This window comes from Neofelis nebulosa, chromosome 9 (assembly GCF_028018385.1).
Source record: "Neofelis nebulosa isolate mNeoNeb1 chromosome 9, mNeoNeb1.pri, whole genome shotgun sequence".
NCBI classification, from domain to species: domain Eukaryota; kingdom Metazoa; phylum Chordata; class Mammalia; order Carnivora; family Felidae; genus Neofelis; species Neofelis nebulosa.
Window position 1 is genome coordinate 136,845,727 of NC_080790.1, and position 26,455 is coordinate 136,872,181.

Sequence of the window (26,455 nt, forward strand, 5' to 3'; positions counted from 1 at the left end):
GCCCCAGAGAGCAGGAGAAATGTTGGGCTGTGAACCAGGAAGTGGGCTCTCACCAGACAGGGAGTGGCTGCGCTTTGATCTTGGACTTCCCAGTCTCCAGAACTGTGAGAAGTCAATGTTATTTAAGGCATCCAGTCCATGCCATTTTGTTATAGCAGTCTGAATGGGCTAAGACAATAAATAAAAAGCTATATCATGGTAAAACTGCAGAACCCCAGAATAGGTGGAAAAACAGATCACCTTTGAGGGGACGATGGGGTTGTCATCTGGGATCTCAACAGTTAACAGTGGTAGCCAGAAACCCGTGAATGATACCTTCCGGGGTGTTGAGAGAGACCTGTCGCTCATAAGCCTGCCAACGGATGTTTCAAGAACAAGGGCAAAGTAAAGTCATTTTCAGATTAACAAAAACGGAGAGAGTTTGCCTCAACGAACTCTCCGTGAAACAGAATTTATTTATTTATTTATTTATTTATTTTATTTTTTTTTCAACGTTTTTTTTTTTATTTATTTTTGGGACAGAGAGAGACAGAGCATGAACGGGGGAGGGGCAGAGAGAGAGAGGGAGACACAGAATCGGAAACAGGCTCCAGGCTCCAGGCTCCGAGCCATCAGCCCAGAGCCTGACGCGGGGCTCGAACTCACGGACCACGAGATCGTGACCTGGCTGAAGTCGGACGCTTAACCGACTGTGCCACCCAGGCGCCCCATCCGTGAAACAGAATTTAACGAATGTACTTCAGTCACAAGGAAGTGAAAGTGATCCTAGTTGTTAAGTTCCGAGATGCAAGAAGAAAAGATGAGCAAATTATTTTGAAAGAGAGAGAGAGAGAGAATACAAGCAGGGGAGGGCCAGAGAGAGAGGGAGAGAGACAGATTCCCATGCGGGCTCTGTGCTGAGACCATGGAGCCTGATGCAAGGCTCGAACTCAGGAAGTGTGAGATCATGACCTGAGCCGAAACCAAGAGTTGGATGCTTAACCGATGGAGCCACCCAGACGCCCCTAAAACAATTTAGTAATGACTCATGGCATGAAAAGGAAAAAGTAAACCTGAAATACACCGTAATGAAGGCGTATAATTTGGGGGATGGGTGGTTAGAGTTAATGTGTCCCAAAGTCCTCAGATTTCAAGGGAGCATGGTAAAGGCATTTTAAAAATTGGACTTTCATAAATACCCATGTCACAGTTTCTAGGGTAATCAAGAAAACAGCAGAAATAGTGTGTAAGAGGAAGAAAAAGAGAAAGAGGAAAAAAAAAAAAACAGCCCTAAAGAAGAAGGGAGAGGAAAAAGAAAAAAACAGGCATGTTTTTAGAAAGACATTTTAGAAATAGAAAGCACAAAATAAGACAGTAGAAATGAATCCCGATATATATTAGTAAATATAATAAGTGTAAATGGACCAAATGCTCTAGTTAAAAGACAAAGATTATCTTTTTAAAAACTTTTTTTTACAAAAAATTTCAAGTGTATAGAGAAATGGAAGGAATACTACAAAGAATACCACAGTAAAGCCAACTTTAACTATTTGCTGTTTGTTTCCTCTACATGTGTATACATATAGGAGACTAGTAAGAACACATATTTTATGTAGTGAACATTACATAAGGACATAATATTTAAATGGGCATTAATGTAGTGTCCACTTTGGAGGCTGAGCAGATCTGGGTTCCCAGCAATCTTTAATAGCATAGTTTATTTGCGTGGTTATCTTTCCAAAGGCTGTCCTTCCAACAGACTCTAGTTGGAGGGTAGGGACCAGGTCAATTTCTCTGATCCTTGTATTTGTAAATATTGGTTGCGTCTATTAAGAAAGGATGCAGCACAGTGCTTGTAACATGGTAAACATTTAATGGAGAGTAGTTTTCATTACATTCGATGCTGCTGTTATTGAAGGCACTCAGCAGAGTGGCACAAGAGAAGCAAGCAATGGTGGTAGCTCACTGTATATTTATTGCCTGCCATGTGTCACAGCGCCTAGAACACACCATTCACTTATAAATATGTTTATAATAAGAATAAATAGTACTTTCATTATTATTCAAAGTCTCTACCAGTGCCTGGCACTACATAAGCAAGGGAAAAGTGGAAGTTTCTTCTTATGGAGTAAAGCACTTCACACAATGGCTGGCTCCCACGTGTCCCGAATAAACAACCTCCGGGATGACTGTTCTCCGGGCTGAGCGTCCCGGCCCGGCCCCGCCTCCAGACCTGCACGAGGCCCCGCCCCCTGCCTCCCGGTGGCCCCGCCCCGCGGCCAACGCCGCGCCTGCGCACAACCCCGGGAGGGGCCCCGCGCGCGCAGCTTCCCGCCGCCCGAGCGCGCGCAGGGCCGAACCGGCCAGCCCGCTGCGTGCCTGCGTGCGTGCGTCGCTGCGTGCGTGCGTGCGTGCCGTGCGCTCGCCGGGCACCGCGGCCTCGCCCTCGCCCTCCGCCCCTGCGCCTGCACCGCGTAGGCCGCCCCCCCCCCCCCGCGCGCGCACCCCGTAGACGACCCCCGCCCGCATCCCGGCCGGCCCCCCCCTTTCCAAATTTAAAGGGGGCGCAGCATTAACGCCTCCCGCCTCAGGTGACCTCTTAGGGGTCTCCCCGCCAGAGGTGCCCCGCCGCTGAGGAACATGGCGAAGGTGGAGCAGGTCCTGAGCCTCGAGCCGCAGCACGAGCTCAAATTCCGAGGTAAGCCGGAGGCCCGCCATGTTCGGCCGCGGGCCCGGCCCCGCCGCCCCGCGCCCCCGCCCGCAGGCCCCGGCGGCGCGGCGGTGACGTGGGTCCCCGCGCGGCCCCCGCCCCGCCCGACGGCGCGTCCGCCCCGCGCACCGAGCCCGTCGGGCAGCCGGGGCCTCCCCGTGCACGCCGTCCGGCCAGGGGCTCTTCCGGCCGAGGGTCAGCTGTTTCCCCCCCACACCCCTCCCGCGGGGCCGACCTGCCCGGGGTTCGCCCACCTGTCGCCGCCCCCGAGAGGCCCGCTCCGACGCCCCCCTTCCCCCGCCCCGCGGCGGACACCTGCAGCCGTTCCCCGTCACACCCCTGCTCCGCGTCTGCACGGCGCTCACACCATCTCCGAGGGCAGTTTTACGCACTTGTGTGCTGCGTTCCCACGCTAGAAGGGAAACTCCATGAGGACAGGACTTGGCCGTTTCTCCGCTGCGTGCCCGGCGCTCGTCGGGAGCCCGGGGACGTCTGCTGCGCAAATGAATGAAAAGCCCCTCGGCGGTTCTGATGGGACGTGGCCCAACTTGCCTGCCTCTGCCTTCCTCGTGCCCGGGGCTCACGTCCGTGCAGCGGGGGGTGGGGAGGGGTGGGGGGCAGGGGCGAGCCGGAGGAAGCCTAGTGCGCCACGTGTGCCTGTGGCCAACCGGGGCCCTTTGGATCGCCAGGCTTCACGCCGCCTGTTTTCTCCACTGCAGTGTAAGCGTCGTGGGGCAGAGGGGGCCGCGTCAGGCTTGCCCGTTCCTACTTTTCCGATGTGTTGAGTAAACCGTGTGCTCGCTCCGTGCTGAGCCCTGGAGAGACCAGGAATGGACCGCAGACAGGTCCCCAGCTGTCACAGTGCTTACCTTCTCGCGAGGGGAGACGAAGCCGCAAAGCAAAACTCTTTTCAGGTAGTGCTGAGGTCTGGGAAGGAGATCCGGCGGGTGATACGGGGAGAGGACACCTTGTGCGGGGTGGCGAGGGTGCGGCTGGAGCGCCAGCACTCGGCCCGCGGTCGGAGCTCAGGCGGAGTTTGTGGAGCCAATGCTGACCGGAGGCACCCTGCTTCCTGTGCGTTGGCAGGAGGTAGTTTAGGGTCACTCTGACTTACCCAGAGAGACCCTGTTGGCATGTGACACATGTGAACTCAGACTTCAGAGCTTAGACTCTTTTCTTGATTGATTGATTGATTGATTATTTATTATTTATTTATCTAGAGGGAGAGCACGCAGGGGAGGGGCAAAGAGAGAGAGAGAGCATTCCAAGCAGGCTTTGCACTGCCAGCGCAGAGCCCGACGTGGGGCTCGAACCCACAAACCATGAGATGACCTGAGTGGAAATCAAGAGTTGGACCCTTACCCAGCTGAGCCACCCCGGTGCCCCCCAGAGCTCACAGTCCTTCACGATTATGCTGTCTGACCCCTGGGAAATACTCCAGAACTGTGGCTGTCACTTTGCCTCCCAAAATAACAATCGGAAACGATTCTAAATGTGTAAAGAACCAAAGGGTTTCCGGTTGAAAGGAACATGAGACAAAAACAAAAAAGCCCCACGAACCCAACGTGGATTGTCCTTCGGTGACAGTGCTTCGGCTTGCGTGGTGTTCTCCTGGCCTCATTCTAGAGCAGCCAGGCTGGGAAGGGAACCTGAGTAGCTACAGTGAATGTGGAGGGCGACGGTTTCCACTTGAATTGTCTGAGGTTCTGTACCCCAGAAGCAGGGGCTGGCTACTCCTGAGTATTGGCCCTTTCATTCATCTTGTTCACACACGTTTACTGAGTGCCTGTTCCACGTGTCAGAAACCAGGGGAGATGAGTCACCTTCTCCCTCAACCCCTCACTCCAGGACTTAAGGGAAGGGGGCAGATGACAGAATCAACCAGGACAGTGCCATGATCTCAGGTGATCGTAGAGCTCCGAGAGCACCAGGGAGGTCCGCTCCTGAACAAGATGTCATTTGAGCTGAGTTGAAAGGTCAGCTGGAAGCAAACTAGAGGAAGAAATGGGTGGGGAGTGTGTCAGGCAGAGGGAATGCCATGTCTGGAGGCAGGAAGGCCGAGTGAGCCCCTTTGGGGTGCCACTGGTAGTTCTGAGTGACAGCAGCAAGCGGCATTCGCTGGGGTTGCAGGGCAAGGTAGGGCGTGAGGCTAGCTAGGAGACAGGAGCAAGGCTCAAGGCCTGTGCGCAGACACAGCCAGGATCCAAATTCAAATCGTGTTGCTTCTCCTTAGGTAGTCCCTTGATTGATTCCCACCCCCCGAACCTGCCCCCGGTACATAACACTCCTGTAATGTTGTGTCATGGAAAGAGGCACTGATTTGAGAACATTGAAGTTTTTGTTCTGGTTCTTTCACTTAAAGATGTTTGATATTGGGCTGGCAACTTCACTGCACGAAGTCTGGGGTGAACTCAGTCCGTGGGATGGAACTCACATCTACCTAGCCTCCCGTAGAAAGTTTTGTTGTTGCTTTGGAGTGATGTTATGACTGCTCAGCAGCTTTGTAAATGCACAGTATTTTACAGAGCTTGGTGGTTGTATTTAGACAACTGGTTTCATCATTTCAACTTCTTTACCTGCGAGGTGTAGCTAGAGAAACAATGACCCTTCTGGCCCTAGGTTGGCCAAAGTCATGATGGCCAAAGTCACTGGATATTTGTGCTAGGAGAGTGGTCCAAGAAAAGTCAGGGTGTCAGATTGTTGAAAAAGCTGTTGGCTCATGACTTCAGAAAAGCCATCTGCAGGCATATGTAGATACTGCTTTATGAGATTGGTTTATTCGCTTTAAGCTGAGGGCTAAGACCATTTAGAATAGAGACTCTGTCCTCTGGCTTGCTGTATACAGTTCATTCATTCCAGGATGAGAATTGCCACTTTTAACAGATGTCTTCCAAGTTACTTAGGGTGATGACTCTGACTTCAGGTGGTTTACTTCGATGAATCAAACCTGCAAGCTCACTTAATAAGGCATTAATTAAAATGCCTAAAATAACACAAATTATCATCCAAAGGAAAACAGTTAATTATCTTTTATTTTTATTTTTTTAAAGTTTATTTTGAGAGCGACAAGGAGAGAGACCAGGCATGGGAGAGCAGGGGAGGGGCAGAGAGAGAGGGAGAGAGAGAATCCCAGGCTGTCAGCACAGAGCCCAATGTGGGGTTCACGCCCATGAACTGTGAGATCGTGACCTAGGCGGAAACCAAGAGTTGGACGCTTAACGGACTGAGCCATCCAGGTGCCCTCAAAGTTAAGTATCTTTTAAAGGAATAAAAGAATCACCTTTTATTTATTTTTTTAAAAATATCTATTTATTTACTTAATTATCTTAGAGAGAGAGAACATGTGCACACATGTGCACGAGTGGGGAGGAGCAGAGAGAGGGAGAGAGAATCCCAAGCAGGCTCCGTACTGTCAGCACAGAGCCCAGTGTGGGGCTCGAACCCACAAACCATGAGATCGTGACCTGAGCCGAAATTGGGAGTCTGACACCTAACCAGCTGAGCCACCCAGGTGCCCCAAGAGTCATCTTTTTTTTCTTTTTTTAAATTTTTCATGTTTAGTTTTGAGAGAGAGAGAGCGCAAGTGGAGGAGGGGCAGAGAGAGAGAGGGAGACACAGAATCCAAAGCAGGCTCAAGACTCTGAGCTGTCAACATAGAGTCTGATGCGGGGCTGGAACTCATGAACCGTGAGATTATGACCTGAGCCAAAGTTGGAGGCTTTAAGCAACTGAGCCCCCCCAGGAACCATCTTTCAGATTCAGCCTTAGATGATATGGGATTATATATGTTTGAATCTTTTTCATTTTGGACATTTTTTTTCTTTCTTTTTCTTTCTTTTCTTTCTTTTTTTTTTCTTTTTTTTTTTTTTTTTTTTTTTTTAAAAATTTTTTTTTTCAACGTTTTTTATTTATTTTTGGGACAGAGAGAGACAGAGCATGAACGGGGAAGGGGCAGAGAGAGAGGGAGACACACAGAATTGGAAACAGGCTCCAGGCTCCGAGCCATCAGCCCAGAGCCTGACGCGGGGCTCGAACTCACAGACCGCGAGATCGTGACCTGGCTGAAGTCGGACGCTTAACCGACTGCGCCACCCAGGCGCCCCTCTTTTTTTTTTCTTGAGTTTATTTTGAGAGGGGTGTGTGTGTGTGTGTAGGGGAGGAGCAGAGAGGGAGAATCCCAAGCAGGCTCCAAGTTGCCCGTGCAGAGCCTGATGTGGGGCTTGAACTCAAGAACTGTGAGATGATGACCTGAGCTAAAACCAAGAGTTGGACGCTTAACCGACTGAGCCATCCAGGAGCCCCACATCTCGGACATCTGTGTGATTATGTTCAAGTTAAGGATGTTACAGAGGAAAAGAACATAGACTTATGTGACTTGTTGTTCAGACTTCCAGAAAGTGCCGGGCTGCCGGTGTTAAGTATTAGAAGGAGAAGGACTACAGGCTTCCTGGAAGAAGCGTGGCACCGTGACATCTGCCGTGTTGAAATAGTAGAGGCTCATTTGGACTGGAGGACCTTTCTGAAAGAGTTGAGGGTCTTTGGAAACCTGTCAAGTGTGTGCTTTGCATTGTGGCTCTTTCAGTTGATCTCATTTCTTTCAAGGCCTAACTACTTTCCTTTGCGGCTCCCAACTCTGAGGTCCCACTCGTTGCCCAGCTCAGAGGCAGCTTTCTTTTTTTTTTTTCTTTTTTTTATTTAAAAAAAAAAAAAATTTTTTTTTAACGTTTATTTATTTTTTCAACGTTTTTTATTTATTTTTGGGACAGAGAGAGACAGAGCATGAACGGGGGAGGGGCAGAGAGAGAGGGAGACACAGAATCGGAAACAGGCTCCAGGCTCCGAGCCATCAGCCCAGAGCCTGATGCGGGGCTCGAACTCACGGACCGCGAGATCGTGACCTGGCTGAAGTCGGACGCTTAACCGACTGCGCCACCCAGGCGCCCCAACGTTTATTTATTTTTGAGACAGAGGGAGACACAGCATGAACGGGGGAGGGGCAGAGAGAGAGGGAGACACAGAATCGGAAGCAAGCTCCAGGCTCTGAGCCATCAGCCCAGAGCCCGACGCGGGGCTCGAACTCGCGGACCGCGAGATCGTGACCTGAGCTGAAGTCGGACGCTCAACCGACTGAGCCACCCAGGCGCCCCACGGAGGCAGCTTTCTGAACAAGTCACTTTCAGGGCGTTTTGGTCTCTTATTTTCTTTCTGTTCTCTATCCCCTTCTATCGGATTCCGTCTGCGGTAAATAGTACGTCTTGTGTTTTTTTGGTCATTGTCCAGGACTCTTAATCCTTCTTCACATCCTAGCCCATGATACCGTCACATGAGAGTGGTCTGTTAACCGTCCTCATGGGTGATTAGTTAAGGTTTAAACCCTCTGTGGATCTTTGCTTTAGTCTGAGACTAAACCCCTGGCCTTCAAGAAGTCTCACTGTTGGTCAGTAGGGATGGTGCCAGTAGACTGGTTGGTTAATTACCACCTTGGGGAGAAAACAGGAACCTGGGCACAGTGGATGGAAGATAGGTTCGCGACCCTGTCTTTTGTGTGAAGAAAGCATGCTGGGAATCACTAGTCCATCCCCTTAAGCTAATGTGTAATTCAATATTGTTTAGGAAGCCAAAAAATACAAAACCTTGTAGATATAGTCAGTTCGACGCAGTAATCATCTTTCAGATGCTAAGTACAACATTAGTTCTTTTGCTTTAGTATAGCACTGATTTCCTTAACATTTCTTGATCACGTAGAACAGACTGTGTTTTACAGCACAACAAAATGTCAGCAGTGTGCTTAAGATTCTTTATGGTCGTGGTTTCAATCCATCCTGAATAGATTATCTTCATTTATTTAATTATTAACCAGCTTGCTCATCAAAAGCAAGTGGCATTAAACTTACTAAGCTTTAATCAAACTTAAGTCTTCTTAGATTGTACTATTTATTTCTGACTTTATGTTCCTGGGGAAAAATGTGAACCAGAAGTTAACTTTCTTTTATTCGCTTACTTACCATCTTCGTGGTTAACTCCTTAAGTGGAAAAAATGGGTAGACTTGGCCATGTCCTCGTATCTGGAAAATGGTGATAGTTCCTAGATGTGTGTGGTTGTAACTTGCATCATAGCTATCTTCATAATTAACCTGGTAGCTTTGCATCTGTGTGTGGATTTATTAAAATAATTAGTCTGAGCTGATGCTTATTAAAGACATGAAATCCTAAACATTATTGTCACTGTCTGTTATTTATTACAATGGGATAGCATCTTTTTTTCTAATGCTGAGGACAAAATACTGAGAACTTTGACCCTGCGCTATGACCACTGCGTAGTTGAAAATTAGGGGAAGAGTCAAGGGAGTAAACTATGTTGGTTACTCCTGGTAACTCCATGCGAACCATAATAAACTGCACATAACTCCATGGATACTCCATGTAACTCCATGTAAACTATGTTGGTACTCCCCTGAGGCTCGGTTTTTAAAATCTGAAACTTGAATTTTTACATAAGGAATCATCTCCAAAGAGCGCCTCATCCACTCCCCATCTGTACTTGAAAAATTTGCCGTCTGAAGGCTGACCATGATTTGGAACAAATGAGCACAGCTTTCAGCAAGGTGACAAGAAAGAGTGCTGAGTTCCATTAGTCAAGACAAGGTTGCCATAGAGTGTCTTTAATAAAATAAAATAAAAGCCTTCTGCGCAGTAATTTTGCAGCAGGGATTGTGTTAAAAACAAAGTTACATTATGCTTTCTAGGCTCGCTTCCTCGTTTTCTATCCTTTTAGGCCCCTTTCAGGCTGTCATCAGCATAGCGTATCTGCGCTTGCTTCGGCCCTTGCTCAGTGGCTGTGTGCCTTCTTTGAAGTTTCTACCTGACAGACCTGGGCTGCTGGCTTTACAAAAACAAGAGTCGTTTAAAGAAGCTTTGTTTATGGAAACAAAGTTACCGGACTTGACAGACATTTTAAGATTTTTTTTTTTTTTTTTAAATCAGCGCGGCAGAAAAGTATCTCTAGAATATCTATTTTTCAAAATGTTAAATGTGTTAACAGAAGCTGTTGATGTTTAGATACAACTTAAAGTGCTTTAGCGTTTCTTGCCTTGCCTGGGAAAAAAAGTCATTGAGAAAATGGCACGGTTCCGTGGGAAGCACTCCTGAAGTGCTTTCTTTTCATAACGCTTGAGACAGAACTGTAAAGCTGTAGAAACACCACCTTAGAGTTTTCCTTTATCCTCTCAGAGGGTTATCATCAGTCTTTGACTAGTAGGTTAGTTTTCCTTTTCATCAGTGTCAGATAATGTCTTCATCAGACTCTGTGGTTTATGGGCATGTGTCCACATCCACGTGGGCGGCCGTGTTGCTGGTGGGTCCACATTGTTGCAGGTAACCTGTGATAATGTTTGAGTTTGTATGCGGTTGGCAGGTCAGTAGGCTCCTGCAGCGTCAGCCTATCTGGGAAGGGTGGTTAGGGAAATACCTATTTGGGGGAGAGATAGAGACTGATGTTTGTGCCTTTTGGATTGTTCTCCAAGGCAACGGAATGGATCCCGGGACCATTTACCTCCATGTAAATTGCTCGTGATGCGGCTTGGAACCTTTACAACTCTGAGTCGCTTGGATTGTCTAAGGCTTGGAGAGTGCCAGAGAACGGCGGAACGGAAAGCTGAACCTAGCGAGCTAGGAGCAGAGGGCATATTTACTTGTAAGGGGCTGAGTGGGCGACCCCCCTGCTTCCCCTCTGGGTTGGGCGTGGAGTTAAAAGCAGTGGCCGTATGCGGATGTTCATTTGGAAGAGCAAAGGTAGGGGAAGGACAAACATTTCTGGAAGATGGATGTTTAATTTCCAGGAAATAGTGCACAGAGTGTAAGGTCTGTCCATAGATGCTTTCTGTTTTCTATCTTGTTTAACCCGCGCCACAGTCCTGTGAGGTCAGTTACTCGGTGGTTAGACAGCGGGCCCCTGAAGGAGGCTGCGGTGGTAAATGGTGGTGCAGGGATTTCATCGTGGCGTGCCTGGCGCTAAAGCCCGTTTCTTTTCGGTACATCCCCGTCAGCTCTTTAGAACGAACTCATAAAGGGATTCGTTCCTGGGGGAGGAATGCAGAGGATTCATAACCGTTAAGGAAGTGTTAGTAGCTGTCAGGATAATTTCTTAAGAACGTTAATTAATCAAAAATTATTCTTCGTGGAGTTTTTTATGGAGGATTCTGGACCGTACTTTTTATTTAAAAAGTTCATGTCGATGACTGTGTAGCATTCTTTGGTTTACCTTGTGAATATTCACTTTTTATATCAGATCTCGATGGTACTTAATGATTCTGTGTATGTAGAAAACATTAGCTTTCGAGTAATTTGCAGCTGTGTTATTGAGTCTTTGGATGGTAGTGTGAAATGTGTGCGTGATAGGGAAGTCACAGGTTTGCAGTTTTGCGAAGTGGCTATCATAGAAGGTAAGATAGGAATATCTAACATAAATGACCCTTCAGGTGCCACCTTCGGCTCTGCTGGTGGGGCTATAAACCCTTTAGTCCCGATGCTCCTGCTAGGCCCCTGCCTTCAGCCGGAAGCGAAAAGGGTAAGTTAATAGATAACCAGAGGTTTCTCGACTGCCGAAAGCGACTGCTTCACGGGGTATAGTAACAGAAAGTGCTGTTTTATTCTGTACGAGGTGTGCTTTGGGAAGCCTCGCTCCCCCGCGTGATGACCTACACGCAGACACGTCCAGCTGGAGAGGGTTTGGAGACCTGCACGGATATGATGATTGTGTGCGTAACAGACCATCGTCCAGTTGTGAGTATTTTGGGTGTCTTCCTTTTCCACAGCTCATCCTTTGAGGTTTTCTTCATGGACAGACCACGCCTTCTTGTCTGGTGGAAGGAACAGAACATGGCTGATGGAGGGTGGGTTCCACCACCACATAGTGAAAGCTTCCTGTGGACCAGGCATTGGGTCGGGGACTGAGGCGTCCTGGCTCGCAAGGCTCCCAGCCTGTAGGTGGCAGAGGGCAGGGCAGACCCTGGAGACCGCGCACTTACGGGCCGTCTCCACCTGGGAGCTTAGACGAAGCTGTGCGGGTTCCTCTTTGGGGTTTCGATCTCACAGGGAAGGGGGCATCTGAGATTTGTGACTTGGTGGGCTCTTACTGTGTGCGAGGCATTTTTCTGTACCTGCTCATTCATGTAGTTCTTACAACAGCTTAGCAAGTGGAAACGGTTAGGATGTTCAGGTTCAGGAACCTGAATTAGGGGTGGAGCTGGGATTTGAACGAGATCTGCCCGCAAAGCCCGTGTCCTTTATCCTTATGTTGGCTGTATCTCTTCCCATCGTGACCAGTGGGCGTGTGGCTGAGTAGGAAGGCCCTAGGTTTTCTTATTTATTATGTTGTTAGGAAGATGAAAGGGGGTCTGGAAGTAGGACAGTGGGCCTCGAGAAGGAGAATTGAAAGAGAAACGAGAGAAAAAGAAAGGAAAGGTGCTTCCTTGTAGTCTCGGCCCGTAATGGCCTCCTTGCATGCTGACATGAAGCGCAGAGTTGTTCTGGAACCTTGGAGTGCCTGACTGACGTTAAACATACCTTTCTTCCAATTCTCTTCTCCCCTAAGAACTCACGTTCTAACTCGATCACTTCTGACCGCGTCATTAATGTGTTAGCGTTAAAAATTGTGTCCTGGTATTATCACCGCACCTTCCCTTCTGCCACCCGTCGGCCTACGTGAAGCCCTTTATTTTCTAGTGCCTGCGACCCCCATATGATTGTCGCTTAGCTGCTACTATTTTCCTTCGGTTGCATCATTCAGCAGCTATGGTAGAGTAGAAAAAAGGGAAGGAAAGGAATGGTACCTGCCTGAGAAGTCGGTATCATCATCATCTCCGGTTTAGAAGTGAGAGGACCTAGGCCTGGACTCTGAAGAGGTATAATTTGCACCAGAGTCTCTCAGCGGCACAACGTGTGTGTTTTGTATTACGAAGGGAGGCTTTGTTGCCTCTGGCGCTCTCACTTGGGAGACCCTCCGCTAATCTCACTGGCTTTGATTTCCTCTTCTGTTGGATGAGGGGGCTTGACCTGAACATCACTGGCTGTTCCATCCAGCTCTAGCCTTGAGAACGGGACATTCGAGTCTATTTTAGCTGAAGCAGAAAGATGGAAAGCCCCTTGAGGGCAGAAACTGGGGCTTGTGTTTCCCATAGAACCTACTAGTGCCTTAGTGGGCGCCCGGGTATTTAATTAAGAAACCCTCTTGGTCCTGTTTAAAAGTTCAGTCAGTGTCAGGATTCTGTCAACCTTTCCTGAGTATTCTTAGACCTTTTCTCATCTAGCTTTTTTCTGCATCTCCTCAGATTGCACAGATTGTATATCATTTGCATATTTTATGTCTTACCCTTGGGTGCTTCATTTTCTAACTGCTTTATTTTCTCTTCTAGAATGCAAACTCCTGTAGGTTTGGTTTCTTTAGTTTTTCCAGCAATGACTAATAGAATATGCCTTCTTTTTTTCCAGGTACTTTTTAAGACCCTCACCTTTCCTTTTTTGTTTGTTTTTTTTGTTTTGTTTTGTTTTCTTCTTTTTTTTTTTTTTTTTTGGAGCAGTTTTAGATTCCCGGTAAAGGTAACAGGAAGGTACAGAGATTTTGTATATACCCTTTGTTCCCACAGGCATAGCCTCCCCCCGTTATCAACACCGCCCATGGGAGTAGCACATTTGTCACAATTTATGAACCTACACGGCTACATCATAATCACCTAGAGTCCATAGCTTGTATTATGGTTCACACTTTGGGTTTGGACAACGTATAATGATACGTATCTACCATAATAATACTATGAAGAGTAATTTCATTGCCCTAAAAATCCTGTTTTCAACCTACTCATCCCTCTCTTCTCTCCAGCCCCTGGCAACTACTGATCTTTTTACTGTCTCCATAGTTTTATCTTCTTCAGAATATCGTGGAGTTGGAATCATAGAGTATGTAGCTTTTTAGATTGATTTCTTTCACTTAGTAATGAATATATTCTTTTCCTATGGTTTTCTTCCACTAACCCCAAAGAAAGGAAGGACACAACCCTGGACATGGTCATCTTTTTAGTATTCCGTAGGACCATTTGAAATAGAAGCATACATAAGACTAGAAAGAGGGATTTGCTGAAAAACCAAAGGTTTGTCCTTGTGGAGGCTTATTTGAATTCTCATTCTGTTGGTCAAATTGATTTGTTGGCATATAAATGTATCCTGATGGACTGCTCTGAAAATCTAAGTCCGTGCTTTTTGACCTTTTTAAAGTCAGACGCTGCTTTACTAATTGGATGAAGGAAAGCCATGAATCACTCCTTAGAGAATCTGCAGGTGCATTCATTCAGAACTTCTCGTGTAATTTGGGGACAGAGGGATCGCAGTTACCGTGGCTGTCTCGTTGACCTCCGGTGTCAGAGAGTGGAGGGGGAGAAACGTGCGAGGTCGTCTGGAGAAGTCCCGAGGAACTTCGTCAGTTCATTTGGGTCTTTTTATTTTCTCCTCTCGTTATTTTTTTAAACGAATGCGTTTGCTGCCTTTCTCCCGCAGAGATAGTTTCTGTCTTTCTTTACTATCCAACGCTGAGCGCGGTGCTGGGTGCTGGCGGCTTAGTCATTTTCGGTGCGCACCTGAGCGTCGTCTCGTCCGCCTCAGCCTTGGTTGCCCTCCCTTACTTGTTCCCCCTTCCCGTTCCTTCTTTTCCTCACAAGCTCCTGGATGTCGCGGTCCTAATGGCCGTTTCCCCGGCACCCGGGCACCCCCCTGTTGCTGCCTCTGCTCCCGAGCCCTGCTTCCGTCCCCAGCCTCGTCCCCGCGGGCTTCTCCCACCCAGGGGCCCACTTTTGCCCGCTCCCCCTGGAGTCCTGCTGCGAAGGCTCAGGGCGATAGGCGTTCTCCACCTCTTGTCGCTTTTCCTTCTCAGCGTCCCGCACTGTCCTCCCTCGTCCCCGCTGGGGAGGTCTTCCTTGGCACTTGCGGGTGACCCGGTGACCGCCAGAGGACCGCAGGCCCGACCCGAGCCCATACGCGGGGCCGCGGGGGCGGGGGGCGCAGTAGGTGCCAGACCGCACCCCTCGCTCCCTCGTCTTTGTCTCTTCACGGCTCCTCGTCCCGCAGAGACTGCTGTGTGAGCGGGGCCCACGTCCGCGCGGTTGACCAGTTCGGTGACTCAGAAAGCCCGTGACTCAGATCTGCCCCTTCTTCCTTGTTCCTCCGTGGCCGCCTCGCTTCCCCCGGGTGACTGTCGTACCTCTTCGCTGGCCTTCCTGTCTGAGTCCTCCGTCTTGTCTCCGTCCTGGTGACGCTTTCACATGCGCAGGTCCGGCTCATCTCTTGCTTGCCTGAAATCATCGAATGTCTCCCCGTCGTCCAAAGAGTGAAGTGTACGTTTTTTAACAAGACCCGGAAAATGGTCCGTGCCGGTCGCCCTTGGTCTCCAGCGTCTTCTCTCCTCCACTCAGGTGCCAGCCGTTCCTTCTCCGCGGTGCTGGGGCTTTGCAGAGGTTGTCTTCCGCCACGCAGAATGGGTCCATTCCTCCCCCTGTGTCGCTGCTCCCTGCCACCTACCTCAGGGCTCGACACGGCTTCCGTCCTTGAGGTTGCTTTCCTGTCGCCCTCGCCACTCACGCTGTCCTGTGTCCCGTGCTCCCGCACTTACCATAGCAAGGAGTGTTTGGTTTCTTGACCCCCTTCCTCCTTAGCTTACAAGCCCTTTGTCTTTTGTCCCCAGACGCCGGTGCCCTGCACGGTGCACGGCCCGGGGCAGGCTCTCCGGGCGTTCGTTGATGGTGTCTGGGCTTGAGAATATTGAGAAAGGGGAGCAGGGAGAGGAGAAGACTTTCTGCGGTGAAGGATGGGGAAGTCCACCCATCAGCAAAGCCAGCCGGGAGCAGCTGGTCCGCGTGCACCCCGTGCCCTCCGCTCAGAAATATTTAAGGGTTCCTACCGTGCTGGCGCTTCCGTCCGTCTGCACGCTCCTCTTCCCACCCGTCCTCCCCGCCCTTGCAGAGTCAGAACTGCTCCCTCACCCTGTATCCCTTCCCCGCTCCTTTCCCGTCGCAGATGGTATCTTGCTCCGTTAGCCAGCCCGTTCCGGCGTCTCACATTTGTCCTCTACTTACCTCCTGCCCGGTGCCTGCAGACGTGCTTCCGTCGCCCTTCCTGAAAAGAAGTCGCGTACCCCAGGTCTTCCCCTGCGGACGCGGACGCCCAGTCTTCCGTCACAACTAAATTTCTGGAAACACCGACTCTCGGTCACTGGCTTACGCCTTCACTTCCCTGTCGGTTCTCAGGCCTCACCGCTCCACTGAAACCTCCTGTGCTTCACCGGGTTTCTCTCTGCGACATTTATCTTTGACTTTTCCCGCGAACTGCCCACCTCTTCGTCGTTTCTTTTACCGGGTGTTGACATTACCCAGGCTCTGTCCTCCGTCTTCTCCATTTAACCGTTTTCTTTCTCCTTTCTCATTAACAGCGCCTTCGGCTGTCCCTTCTGCACAGAAAACTTCCAAATTTGTATCTCCAAGCAGGTCTTTTGATCTCTGGGGTGCGCCTCCTGCCATCCCTGCCTGTCTGGTTGTCATGCGAGTGCCCCAGACTCCACGTCTCCCGCACTCTGCGTGCAGAGTTCATCCACGTGTTCCCGTCCAGCGGGTCTTTCGCGTCTTGGGAATGGCCCCTACAGTCTGCTGGGTGATCCACAAGTCCCAAACTCCTGCCGCCCCGAGGCTCCACCTCCGACACCCGCTCAAGCCGTTGTATTCAGCACCACGTGCCCCCCTCTGCTCCTTCGATCTCCACTGCCACGTCCTGAGGATAGGCCCCTTCCCTTCCGGATTATTCCCCCTGTCCCAGCTCCGTTCCTGATTCTCCCTGCTTCCCTCACCCTTCAAACTATCCTGTATACAGTTTTCAGAGTTATTTTTCTAAAATTGAAATTTGATCGTGTCATTTCTTTATTTTAAAGCGTTCATTGGCTCCCTAGATCACATGGGTTAGTGTTCAGAATTCCTAGGCCAGGATCAAAGCCTTTCAAAATTGGGCTTTCGTTTTCCTTTTTTTAAACAGTGTCAGCTTTTATTTTCCATGTTAACAACTATAGTATCTATATGCTGTTCAGAATAAGAAGCCCTCAGACACACGCACACGCACACATGCGCTCACACTCATATACATAGTCAAATATGTGCAAATACATACCTTCTTATTTCTGGTTTATACTAAGTGCTGTAGAGGCAATGGAAACTTTCAGAGCCCCTGTCAGAAAAGAGAAGTCCATTTTTTTCTTCACACTTACCTTCCTAGAATTATTTTTTTTAATTTTTTATTAAAAAAATTTTTTTAATGTTTATTTATTTTTGAGAGAGAGAGACACACAGAGTCTATCTGTGGGGGAGGGAGAGAGAGAAGGGGAGACACAGAATCCGAAGAAGGCTCCAGGCCCCAAGCTTCCAGCACAGAGCCCAGCACGGGGCTCGAACTCATATACTGTGAGATCATGACCTGAGCTGAAGTTGGACATTCAAGCAACTGAGCCACCCAGGCGCCCCCCCCCCCCCCCCCCCGGAATTATTTTAATATTCTTCCTTTCATTTCCTCATGCAGAGCTCATTGTCATACTTGCATAGGGTTAAGGTAATTAGTTTTTACAGTTTACTTTTACTTAAACTGTAAGGTTTTTATTTTTTATTTTTTTAAGTTTATTTATGTTGCGATTTAGAGAGAGATTGAGCGGGGGTGGGGGGTGGGGAGCGAGAGCGAGAGAGAGCCAGAGAATCCCGAGCTGGCTCTGTGCTGTCAGCAGAGAGTCCGGTGCGGGGACTCAGTTCCACGAACCATGAGATCAGGTCCTGAGCTGAGACTGAGAGCTGGAAGCTCAACCGACTGAACCAGCCAGGTGCCCTGAACTGTAAACTTTTTAAAGAGCATTTGTCAGCTTCATCCACTTCCCTCGTGCCGCCTCGGCCGTGACCCTCTGTTTTCCTCCGTAAAGACCCCGCTTCAGTCACTTCACAGTGCTTTCACCAGGGCTTTCCTCCAGCCCCGAAAGCGTGTCGGTTCATCTTTTCAGACTCCAGCCCTTCCCTCAGCGTTCAGCCCCCCACTCTCCCCACCCTCCTGTGTTTCCGTAAAATGTTACATATTACCTTTAATATAGTATTCAGCGCAGTGAGTGGTGATATAAAACCCTTGAGTTAAAAGAGTGTGAACTCTGGGGCCAAACTGCTTGGATGTGAATCTCGGACCCTATGTCATATGGGTCATAAGATCTTTGGTAAAGTGTTTAACTTCCCTGTGCCTCGTATTCTTCACTATGGGGCATGTTAGGATTAAATGAGTTAATACAAGTGAAGTGTTTAAAATAGACCTGGCACGTAGATACATTTATTTATTTATTTATTTATTTATTTATTTATTTATAAATGTTTATTTTTGAGAGTGCGCGCAAGTGTTTTTGCGAGTGGGGGAGGGGCAGAGAGGGGGGACAGAGGATCGGAAGCAGGCTCTGCACTGACAGCAGCCAGCCCGATGTGGGGGCTTGAACTCATGAACTGCGAGATCATGACCTGAGCCAAAGTTGGACGCTCGACTGAGCCACCCAGGTGCCCCTATTTATTCATTTTTCAGAAGATTTCCTATCTTAGTTTTTTAATATTATCTCTACCCACAACACGGGGCTTGACTTACAGCCCCGAGGTCCAAGAGTCGCATGCTCTACTGACGAGCCAGCCAGGCATCCCAGACCTGGCACGACTGAATGTTAACTGGTGCCTGATCATTTCTTCCCCCTCCCCCTGCAGATATATCGCCCTAGAGCCTCAGTCCCACATTCCGGTTTCCTAATTCTGGATGGGTCCTGGAATGGTCCTCCCAGCATGCTTCAGGTCTCCCCGGGCTTCGGGTAGGAGCAGCAGAGCCATGTCTGTGGCTGGGGGCTTAGCACAGCTGCCGGGTAGTTCATTCATCAGTTCCTGTTTGAATGCCTGTAAGGTGCTAAGTATCGTTCTGGATACTTGAGAGACCAAGGTGAAAAACTGACAAACCCTTGCCTTAGTGAGCTCATCTTCCAGTAGGGACGAGGGGCACTAAATAAATACACAAACAGGAAATGTGTATAACTTGGTGCCAGATAATAGTAGCCGCTGAGTGGGGCAGTGGGAAGGGAGGTGTTGTGCACAGGTTAAAGGGGTTTGGCAGTGGGTTTTCTTTTCAAGAGGCTGACTGGAGGGGCGCCTGGGTGGCTCAGTCGGTGAAACATCTGACTTTGGCTCAGGTCATAATCTCATGGCTTGTGAGTTCGAGCCCCTTGTTGGGCTCTATGTTGACGGCTCAGAGCCTGGAGCCTGCTTCAGATTCTCTGTCTCCCTCTCTCTCTGCCCTTCCCTGATCATGCTCTGTCTCTCTCTCCTTCAAAAATAAATAAACATTAAAAAAATAAAAGAAAGAAAGAAAGAGAAAGAGAAGGAAAGAGAGAGAGAGAAGGAAAGCAAGCAAGCAAGCAGTGACTGGAGAAGGCTGTGTTCCTGAGAAGGTGATATTTGAGCTGAGACCTGTTGGAAATGAGTGTGCAAGCCATACACACATCTGAGGGAAGAGCATTCCAGACAGGCAAGGGCAGGGGCAAGTGCAGGGCCCCAGAAGGCACCGAGCTTGGAGTGTTCAAGGAGCAGGAAGCTCAGGTGCCCGCAGAAAAGGAGTTCTCTAGTGGACAGTAGAGGAGGGGCTCAGAGAGGAAGGAGGAGCCCTCTGGTAGGCCAGCCACAGCGGGGATTTGGGATTTCGTTGTGAGTGCTCGAGACACCATGGAGGGTTCTGAGCAAGAGTCTGATTTCCTCCCCTCCCCTCTTTATTTATTTAATGTATTAAGATTTTAAGTAATCTGCACCCCATGCGGAGCTCGAACTTACAACCCCAAGATCAGGGGTTGCATGCTCTACTGTCTGAACCAGCAGGCTCCCCTGGAGTCTGTGTTTAAATGGCCACGGCGTGGGGTGGGGAGAGTGGGCTCTGAGAGACGGGAGGTGTGTGGGTGATGGCGTGTATGGAAGCCGTAAGGCTACTACAATAACCCAGGCCAGGTGTACAAGACGGACCGTGGCTAGGACCAGGGAGGGCGGCGGCCGTGGAGACAATGTGGTGACAGGTGCTCGCATTCCAGATGTGCGTTGTAGGTAGACCTGGCTGATGGGTTTCGTGCAGCGTGGAGCCTGGAGGAGAGGGAACTGAGATCCCTGCTTTTGGCCCGAGTATTTTGGCGAGGGGTGGTTCCTTTTCCTGAGATGGGGAAGCAGTGGGTTTGGGGCAGGGGAGTGGGACTCCAGAGGGTGGTTGGTGCCTGATAAACGTCAGATGCTTGGTGCACCTGCAGGCCAACATCCAGGGAGAGGAGCAGGCTGTGGATAGAAATTCAGCAGTCATTAGCTTATTGTTGGGATGTGGTATTGGAAGGAATCCTTGGTTTTCCAGTTGAGAGATTAGGTAAGCCTTTCCAAAAGAGGAGGCATTTGAGCGATACTTTGAAGGGTAAGTATGATTCCTAAAGGCAGAGAAAGGGGGAAGTAGATATTTTTTATCCAAGCCTCACAGCCTTTTCCCCTGGTCTCTGGTTGAATTTGTTTAAGAAGCTGCTGACCTGGTTGGTAGTCTCTCTCCTGGGGTCTCCACTTCGGTTCTCTGTTGAAAAGGAAACCAGAGCAGATGGCACACTGACTGACAGAGCACGTTCTGCTCTCTCATCGCTCACCAACTGAAAATGCAGGGTGGACCGTGGGGGCGCAGAACGCCGCACGGGCTCTGCTTCACCCCTCCGTGTGTCTGCTGCCAACGGGGATGTGTTCGTTGTGGTGTGGAAGCCTTTCATGTGCTGTCGTCTTCGCTAAAGATTGGACACTTCGGGGGAGTTTTTACTTGTGTTGGTATCTTACCCACTCGACTTGAACTGTTAATTTACATTTTTTTTAAATGCTTATTTATTTCTGAGAGAGAGAAAGAGCACGAGCGGGGAAGGGGCAGGGAAAGAGGGAGACACAGAATCGGAAGCAGGCTCCGGGCTCCGAGCCGTCAGCACAGAGCCCGACGCGGGGCTCGAACCCACGAACCGTGAGATCGTGACCTGAGCTGAAGTCGGACGCTCAACCGACTGAGCCCCCCAGGCGCCCCTTGGACTTTTAATTTTTCACTTACTCAAATTAAAACCGCAACTACCACCATGAGAAATTGGGACCCCTTGTTCCCTTACCACTTATGTCCCTCGCTTGGGCGTAATGTCTGTCTTTTCTTTTTTTCAAGTTTCTTTATTTTGAGAGAATGCTAGTGGGGGAGGGACAAGAGAGAGAATTCGAGATAGGCTCAGTACCATCAGCACAGAGCCCCATCCCACGAACCGTGAGATCACGACCTGAGCCGAAATCAAGAGTCGGATGCTCAACCGACTGAGCCACCCAAGGCGCCCCCATAATGTCTGTCTGGACTCCTATTGCTTTGTGTGAAAAAATTGAGTCACATTTCGCCACTCTCCTGTTGAGGTAGAATTTTATTTGGAGTGGCATATTGCTTATCTTCTTATTTTTGAAATCACTGTAATCACAAATTTTGGTCTTCTGGTAGGAGAAAAGTGACTAGATGTTTGTTAGTCAACGCATAAAGATTGTGCTTTGAAAAAATTCAGTTAAATTAGACCATTAATGGTCTAAGACGCTTTTAGAACTGATACATACAATTCATACTAGTCAGGTGTGGTGTTATTACCCTAAAATACTCTCCAACTGTCTGCTCTTGTCTTAGTACTGAGTATAGATAGGATTATAAAGCTTCAGCCCTTATGTAATACTTTTAGCTCTTTTTCTATTTAGAAAGAAAAAAGTGTTGCATTAATGGAAAGTAGTGATAGTACTTAATCTCTAGATGGGTCAAGGCTTCCAGTCTTCACAGTTCTAATCATAGATTTTGTCAACATTTTAGGTTTGCATCTTTGTCTTGAATTAATGAGACCACTGCTACATTAACCATATTTTTACATGATAACCTTGATTTTTTTTAAGGTTTACTTATTTTGAGAGAGAGAGAGAGAGAGAGAGTGAGTGAGTGTGTGTGAAGGGCAGAGAGAGAGGGAAAGAGAATCCCAGGCAGGCTCTGTGCTGTGAGCGTGGAGCCTGATGCAGGGCTCGAACCCACAATCTGTGAGATAATGACCTGAGCCGAAATCAAGAGTCCGATGCTTAACTGCCTGAGCCACCCAGGCACCCCTAGCCTTGATTTTTATAAATGACACAAGAATGGCTGTTGACGTAGGTATTTTGGTTTTCAGCAACTCCACAATTCAGGATTCCAGTATTTTTATATATACAAGGCATTCTGGGCAAGAAGAAAATGACTTCAAACATTGCCTAGATCTGATGTAAACCAAAGGTAGCTTTCTTTATGTGGAGAAAAACTTAAATACAGAAAAACACAGATAATGTAGTAAACAGCCAAATACAGAACAGCGAAATGTTAATAGTCTGCCACAGTTGCTTTAAATCTTCCTTTCTTTAATAAGTAAACTTTACTAAGAATTTGAAGACACTCCTGTGCATTCATGCTCCTCTCTTTTCTTTATTCTCCAGAGGAGTTTGCTGTGAACCGCCTCCATTTTTGTCTGTGTGATTTTCCGTGGCATCACGGCCCAAGTATCACTGAGCGTGCTTTTGAGAACCATCTCCTGTTGAAATACAGGCCTGGTTCATTCTTCTCAGTTGGTGTATAGTATTCCCTCATAAGAATGTAGCGTATTTATTAATGAGTCCTTTGTGTAGTCTGAATAATAACTGGCTATCTTTTAACATCGGCTACAAATAGTTTTCAGTTTCCTAAGCTGTTCCTTGCTGTCTAGCCGTATGTCTTTTTTGGGTAGCTTTCCTGAGTTTGATCTCAGGCCTTCCACAGTACTTTTCTCTATTGAATTCTCACACTGTGGCAGACTGCCTTGCGGTCTCTTTTTCCCACCCATGGAGCTGGTGGCAGACTGACTTTTAGTTCTTTCTGCTCCAGAGGAGCTAGTGAGTAGAATAAACAGCCTGAAAGGTTGCTGCAGTCTGTTTCAGTCGGGCTGGCTTCTGGCGTGCCTTTGATGGCATCATTAGTATTCTTGGTGTTGATTTCTCTCGCTCTAATAACGGGTGTGATGTGTTGGTCTCCGGAGGATATTTTATTTTATTTACTTTATGAATTTAAAGGTTAATTTATTAATTTAGAACACTTTGCATTCTAAGGTTTCTTCAGGAAAGGGATGTGTCTATGCAGGGTTCTTTCTGTGTGGTTATTTCAAAATAAGACCTACACAATTAGGCTTTCTGTTGATATGTTGGAATCCGATATCTGCATTAAAAATATATTGGTTGCAAAGCTTTATTTTTGTTTCTGAAGCATTGATTTAATGCGAGAGCTAACAATTCAATCAAGAAAATAGATTAAAAAAACATTTTCTCCCAGTGTCCTTACTGTTGAATTCATAGTTATTTAAGAGCCTATCCTCTTTGAGTATCTGTTACTATGATATCTTTTTTTCATTTTTTTAGAGGGGGTGACTGTAAACAAAATTATCATAGAATAATAATGATGAAAACATTATTGACTCAAGTCAACATTTTTAATACCTTCAACCTGTATGTGAACAGCACAAATTCATCATGACTTCAGATCCCAGTTATGGAGTAGGCATCTGTTTATAGGAAACATGCCAGGATCAGAGTCGAGTTGCCCCTAAGGAAGTCTGGAGTTCATTCATGTTGTACACAGTTATTGAACCCCTTTACTACTTGGGATGTCTGTTCTAGGCTCAGGGCATCCGGTGATGAATAGGACAGACACAGCTTCCTCTCACATGGGGGTTTACTCTAGGTAGGAAGCAGTCAGGAGAGGAACAAATGTAACCATCAGGTGACCGGGAACAGCACAGTCCTGTGCTGATGGTGAAAAGGGTGATAGTGCTGGGAAGGGAGCAGCATCCGTCTCGACCTTCATTCGCCTGGAGCCTGGTTGTGCATACAGGGGAGGCATGCGTGCAGAGTAAACCTTTGCTTAAAATAGCTAGTCTCGGGGCACCTGCATGGCTCCATCGGTTAAATGTCTGACTCTTGATTTCAGCTCGGGTCTGTGGGTTCGAGCCCCACCTGGGGCTCTACACTGACAGTGTGGAGCCTGCTTGGAATTCTCTCTCTCTCACTCTCACTCTCACTCTCTCTGCCCTGCTTGTGCGCTCTCGCTCTCCGTCTCTGAAATAAATAGATATACTTAAAACAAAGCTAGGGTCATGGTGTGACCATTCATGCAGAAAATTTACTGAGTATTTTGCTCTGTGCCTGGAAGTATTCTAGATGCTGATCATCAGTAGTGAACAAGAGGGACAGAAATGTCTCTGTTTTCATGGAGTTTCCATTTTGGAAGGGGAAGACTTACATAAGCAAGGGAAAAACCACGAGGATCCGTGCACTGCAGATGGTTAGGGAGAGCAGGAAGCAGCAGGGTGCTTTAAGGAAAATACACCGTCAGAGGGTAAAGTTTAAAGACCTCCATAAGATGTCCAACAGACTGTACTTTAGAGTGTCCATTTCTCCCCATTGTAATCTACTTTTCCCAGGCACAGAGTCTATTGTATCGAAACCTCAAGCATGATTTTATTGTCTTAACAAAATCTATCATCAGTCCTAGGCTTCTGGAGACAGATTATTACCTTCCCAGAAGGTAATCTTTTCAGAGTGGAAGTGAAATATGGTAAGTTGTTTTTTTGGAAGGGTTGAAGAAAGGAGAGAGATACAGCACCTAAATTGTGTTTGCAAAAATATAAAATAATACAGCTCTTTTTATGCAGAGTGAAAAAAAAAGCTGTTTTGGAGCTAATAACTTTAAGTTTATATCTGGAAAGCTGAGACTTGATAGATTATATATCAGTTTGGTATAGAAGTTATCTGGCAACACATACAGTTTGAATTTCAAAGTATTGTAGCTACATCAGGAACATATTACAAAGGAAGGATGTGTATTTCTAACACCAGAATTTCATGAACTCCAGAAAAAGGAAGAAAAGCAGTTTATTTGCAAAGCAAAGCATCTTTCTTCATGTATATGTGTGTGTGTATACACACTTTATTCATTTATGTGTATACATGTAACATACATAAATATTTCAAAGTCACATTAATATTTCATATCAGAAATGTTGGGAGTGCTACCGAAAGTGAACTGATAGAAAGTCCAAGTCCAAATACTTTTTTCCTCTCTCTTGTTTGTTTGTTTGTTTGTTTTTGGAAAAAATAAAAAAACCTTTATTTTTTAAAGCAGTTTCAAGTTCACAGCAAATTTGAGCAGAAGGTATAGAGTTTCCATATACCCCTGGCACCACAGGTACCCAGCCTGCTCAACTATCGGCATCCAGCACGCGAGTGATACATTTGTCAAAACTGATAAACTACATTGGCATGTCATTATCACCCAAAGCCCGTAGTCTCCATCAGGGTCCGGGCTCGGTGTTGTACTTTCTGGGGGTCTTGACAAGTCTATACATAGTGATAAGCATCTGCCCTTACAGTGTCACGGATGATAGTTTCACTGCCCTAACTAACCCCCTACTCCCTCTGTTCAGTCCTTTTCCCTGTTCCTGGCAACCACTGATCTCTTAGTTTCCATATTGTTTCCATAGTTTTGCCTATTTGCTATATAATTGAAAACATACAGAGGAAGTCTTTATAGATTGGCTTCTTTAACTTAGCAATATGCATTTAAGATTCTTCCATGTGTGAATTTTGGTGTGATAGCTCGTTTTAGTGCTGAATACTATTCCATTGTCCGGACGGACTACAGTTTATCCATTCACTTACTGGAAGACATCTTCATTACTTCCAAGTTTTGACAGTATGAATAAAGCTGCTGTGAACATCTACGTGCAGGTTTTTGTGTGGACATGAGTTTTTGACTCTTCTAGTGAAAACCAGGGCATGCAGTTGCTGCATTGTGTGGCAGGAATATGTTTAGTTTTTGTAAGAAACAGCCAAGCTGTCTTCCAAAGAGGCTGTACCATTGTTGCATTCCCACCAGCAATGAGTGAGAGTTCCTACTGCTCCACAGCCTGGCCGGCGCTTGGTGATGTCAGCGCTTTACATTTCGGCCCTTCTGATAGGTGTGTGTGGATGTGTCACTGTTTGATCATTGTTGTAATTTGCAGTTTCTTTCTTTCTTTCTTGTAATTTGCTGTTCCTTAATGACATGTAGAGCATGTTTTTATTTGTATGTTTTTTCCATTTGTTTGTCTTTCCATCTATAGATCTTTGGTGTGGTATCTGTTCAGATCTTCGGCCCGTTTCTCGTGTTGTTCGTTTTCTTGCTGAATTCCCAGAGTTCTTTGTATGTCTGGATGAAGTGTGTCTTCTGCACGTGTTTCCTCCTGGTCTGTGGCTTGCCCGTCTTCTTACTGTCTCGACACTGCCTGTTGCAAAGCAGGTACTTTTCCTTCTCATGAAGCCCGGCTCATCAGTGATTTCTCCCATGGGCTGTGCTTCTGCTGTTGTGTCTGAAAAGTCACCGTCAGACCCAAGGCCGTCTAGAGTTTCTTCTGTGTTGTCTTCTTACAGTTTCTTGCGATGTCTGTATCTACAGATTGATCTATCCATCTATCCTTCTATCCATCTATATGTGTTCTAGTTGAATTGCCAAATAAAAATGAAATGATACATTTACCCCTTAAAAAAAAATTCCATGTTGCTCTTTACAGATGGGGTGATAAGATGTGCTGGAGGT

General features: G+C 47.5%; 1 protein-coding gene across 1 annotated transcript in view; it reads left to right on the top strand.

Annotated features, from left to right (window-relative positions):
• The first annotated feature begins 2,451 nt into the window (after window positions 1-2,451).
• VAPB (VAMP associated protein B and C) overlaps window positions 2,452-26,455 on the top strand; it is a 53,790-nt gene continuing 29,786 nt past the window's right edge. Inside the window, exon 1 of the mRNA XM_058686076.1 lies at window positions 2,452-2,677. Within this exon, the coding sequence (XP_058542059.1) occupies window positions 2,620-2,677 (58 nt within the window). The 5' untranslated portion in view covers window positions 2,452-2,619. The remainder of the gene's footprint in view (window positions 2,678-26,455) is intronic.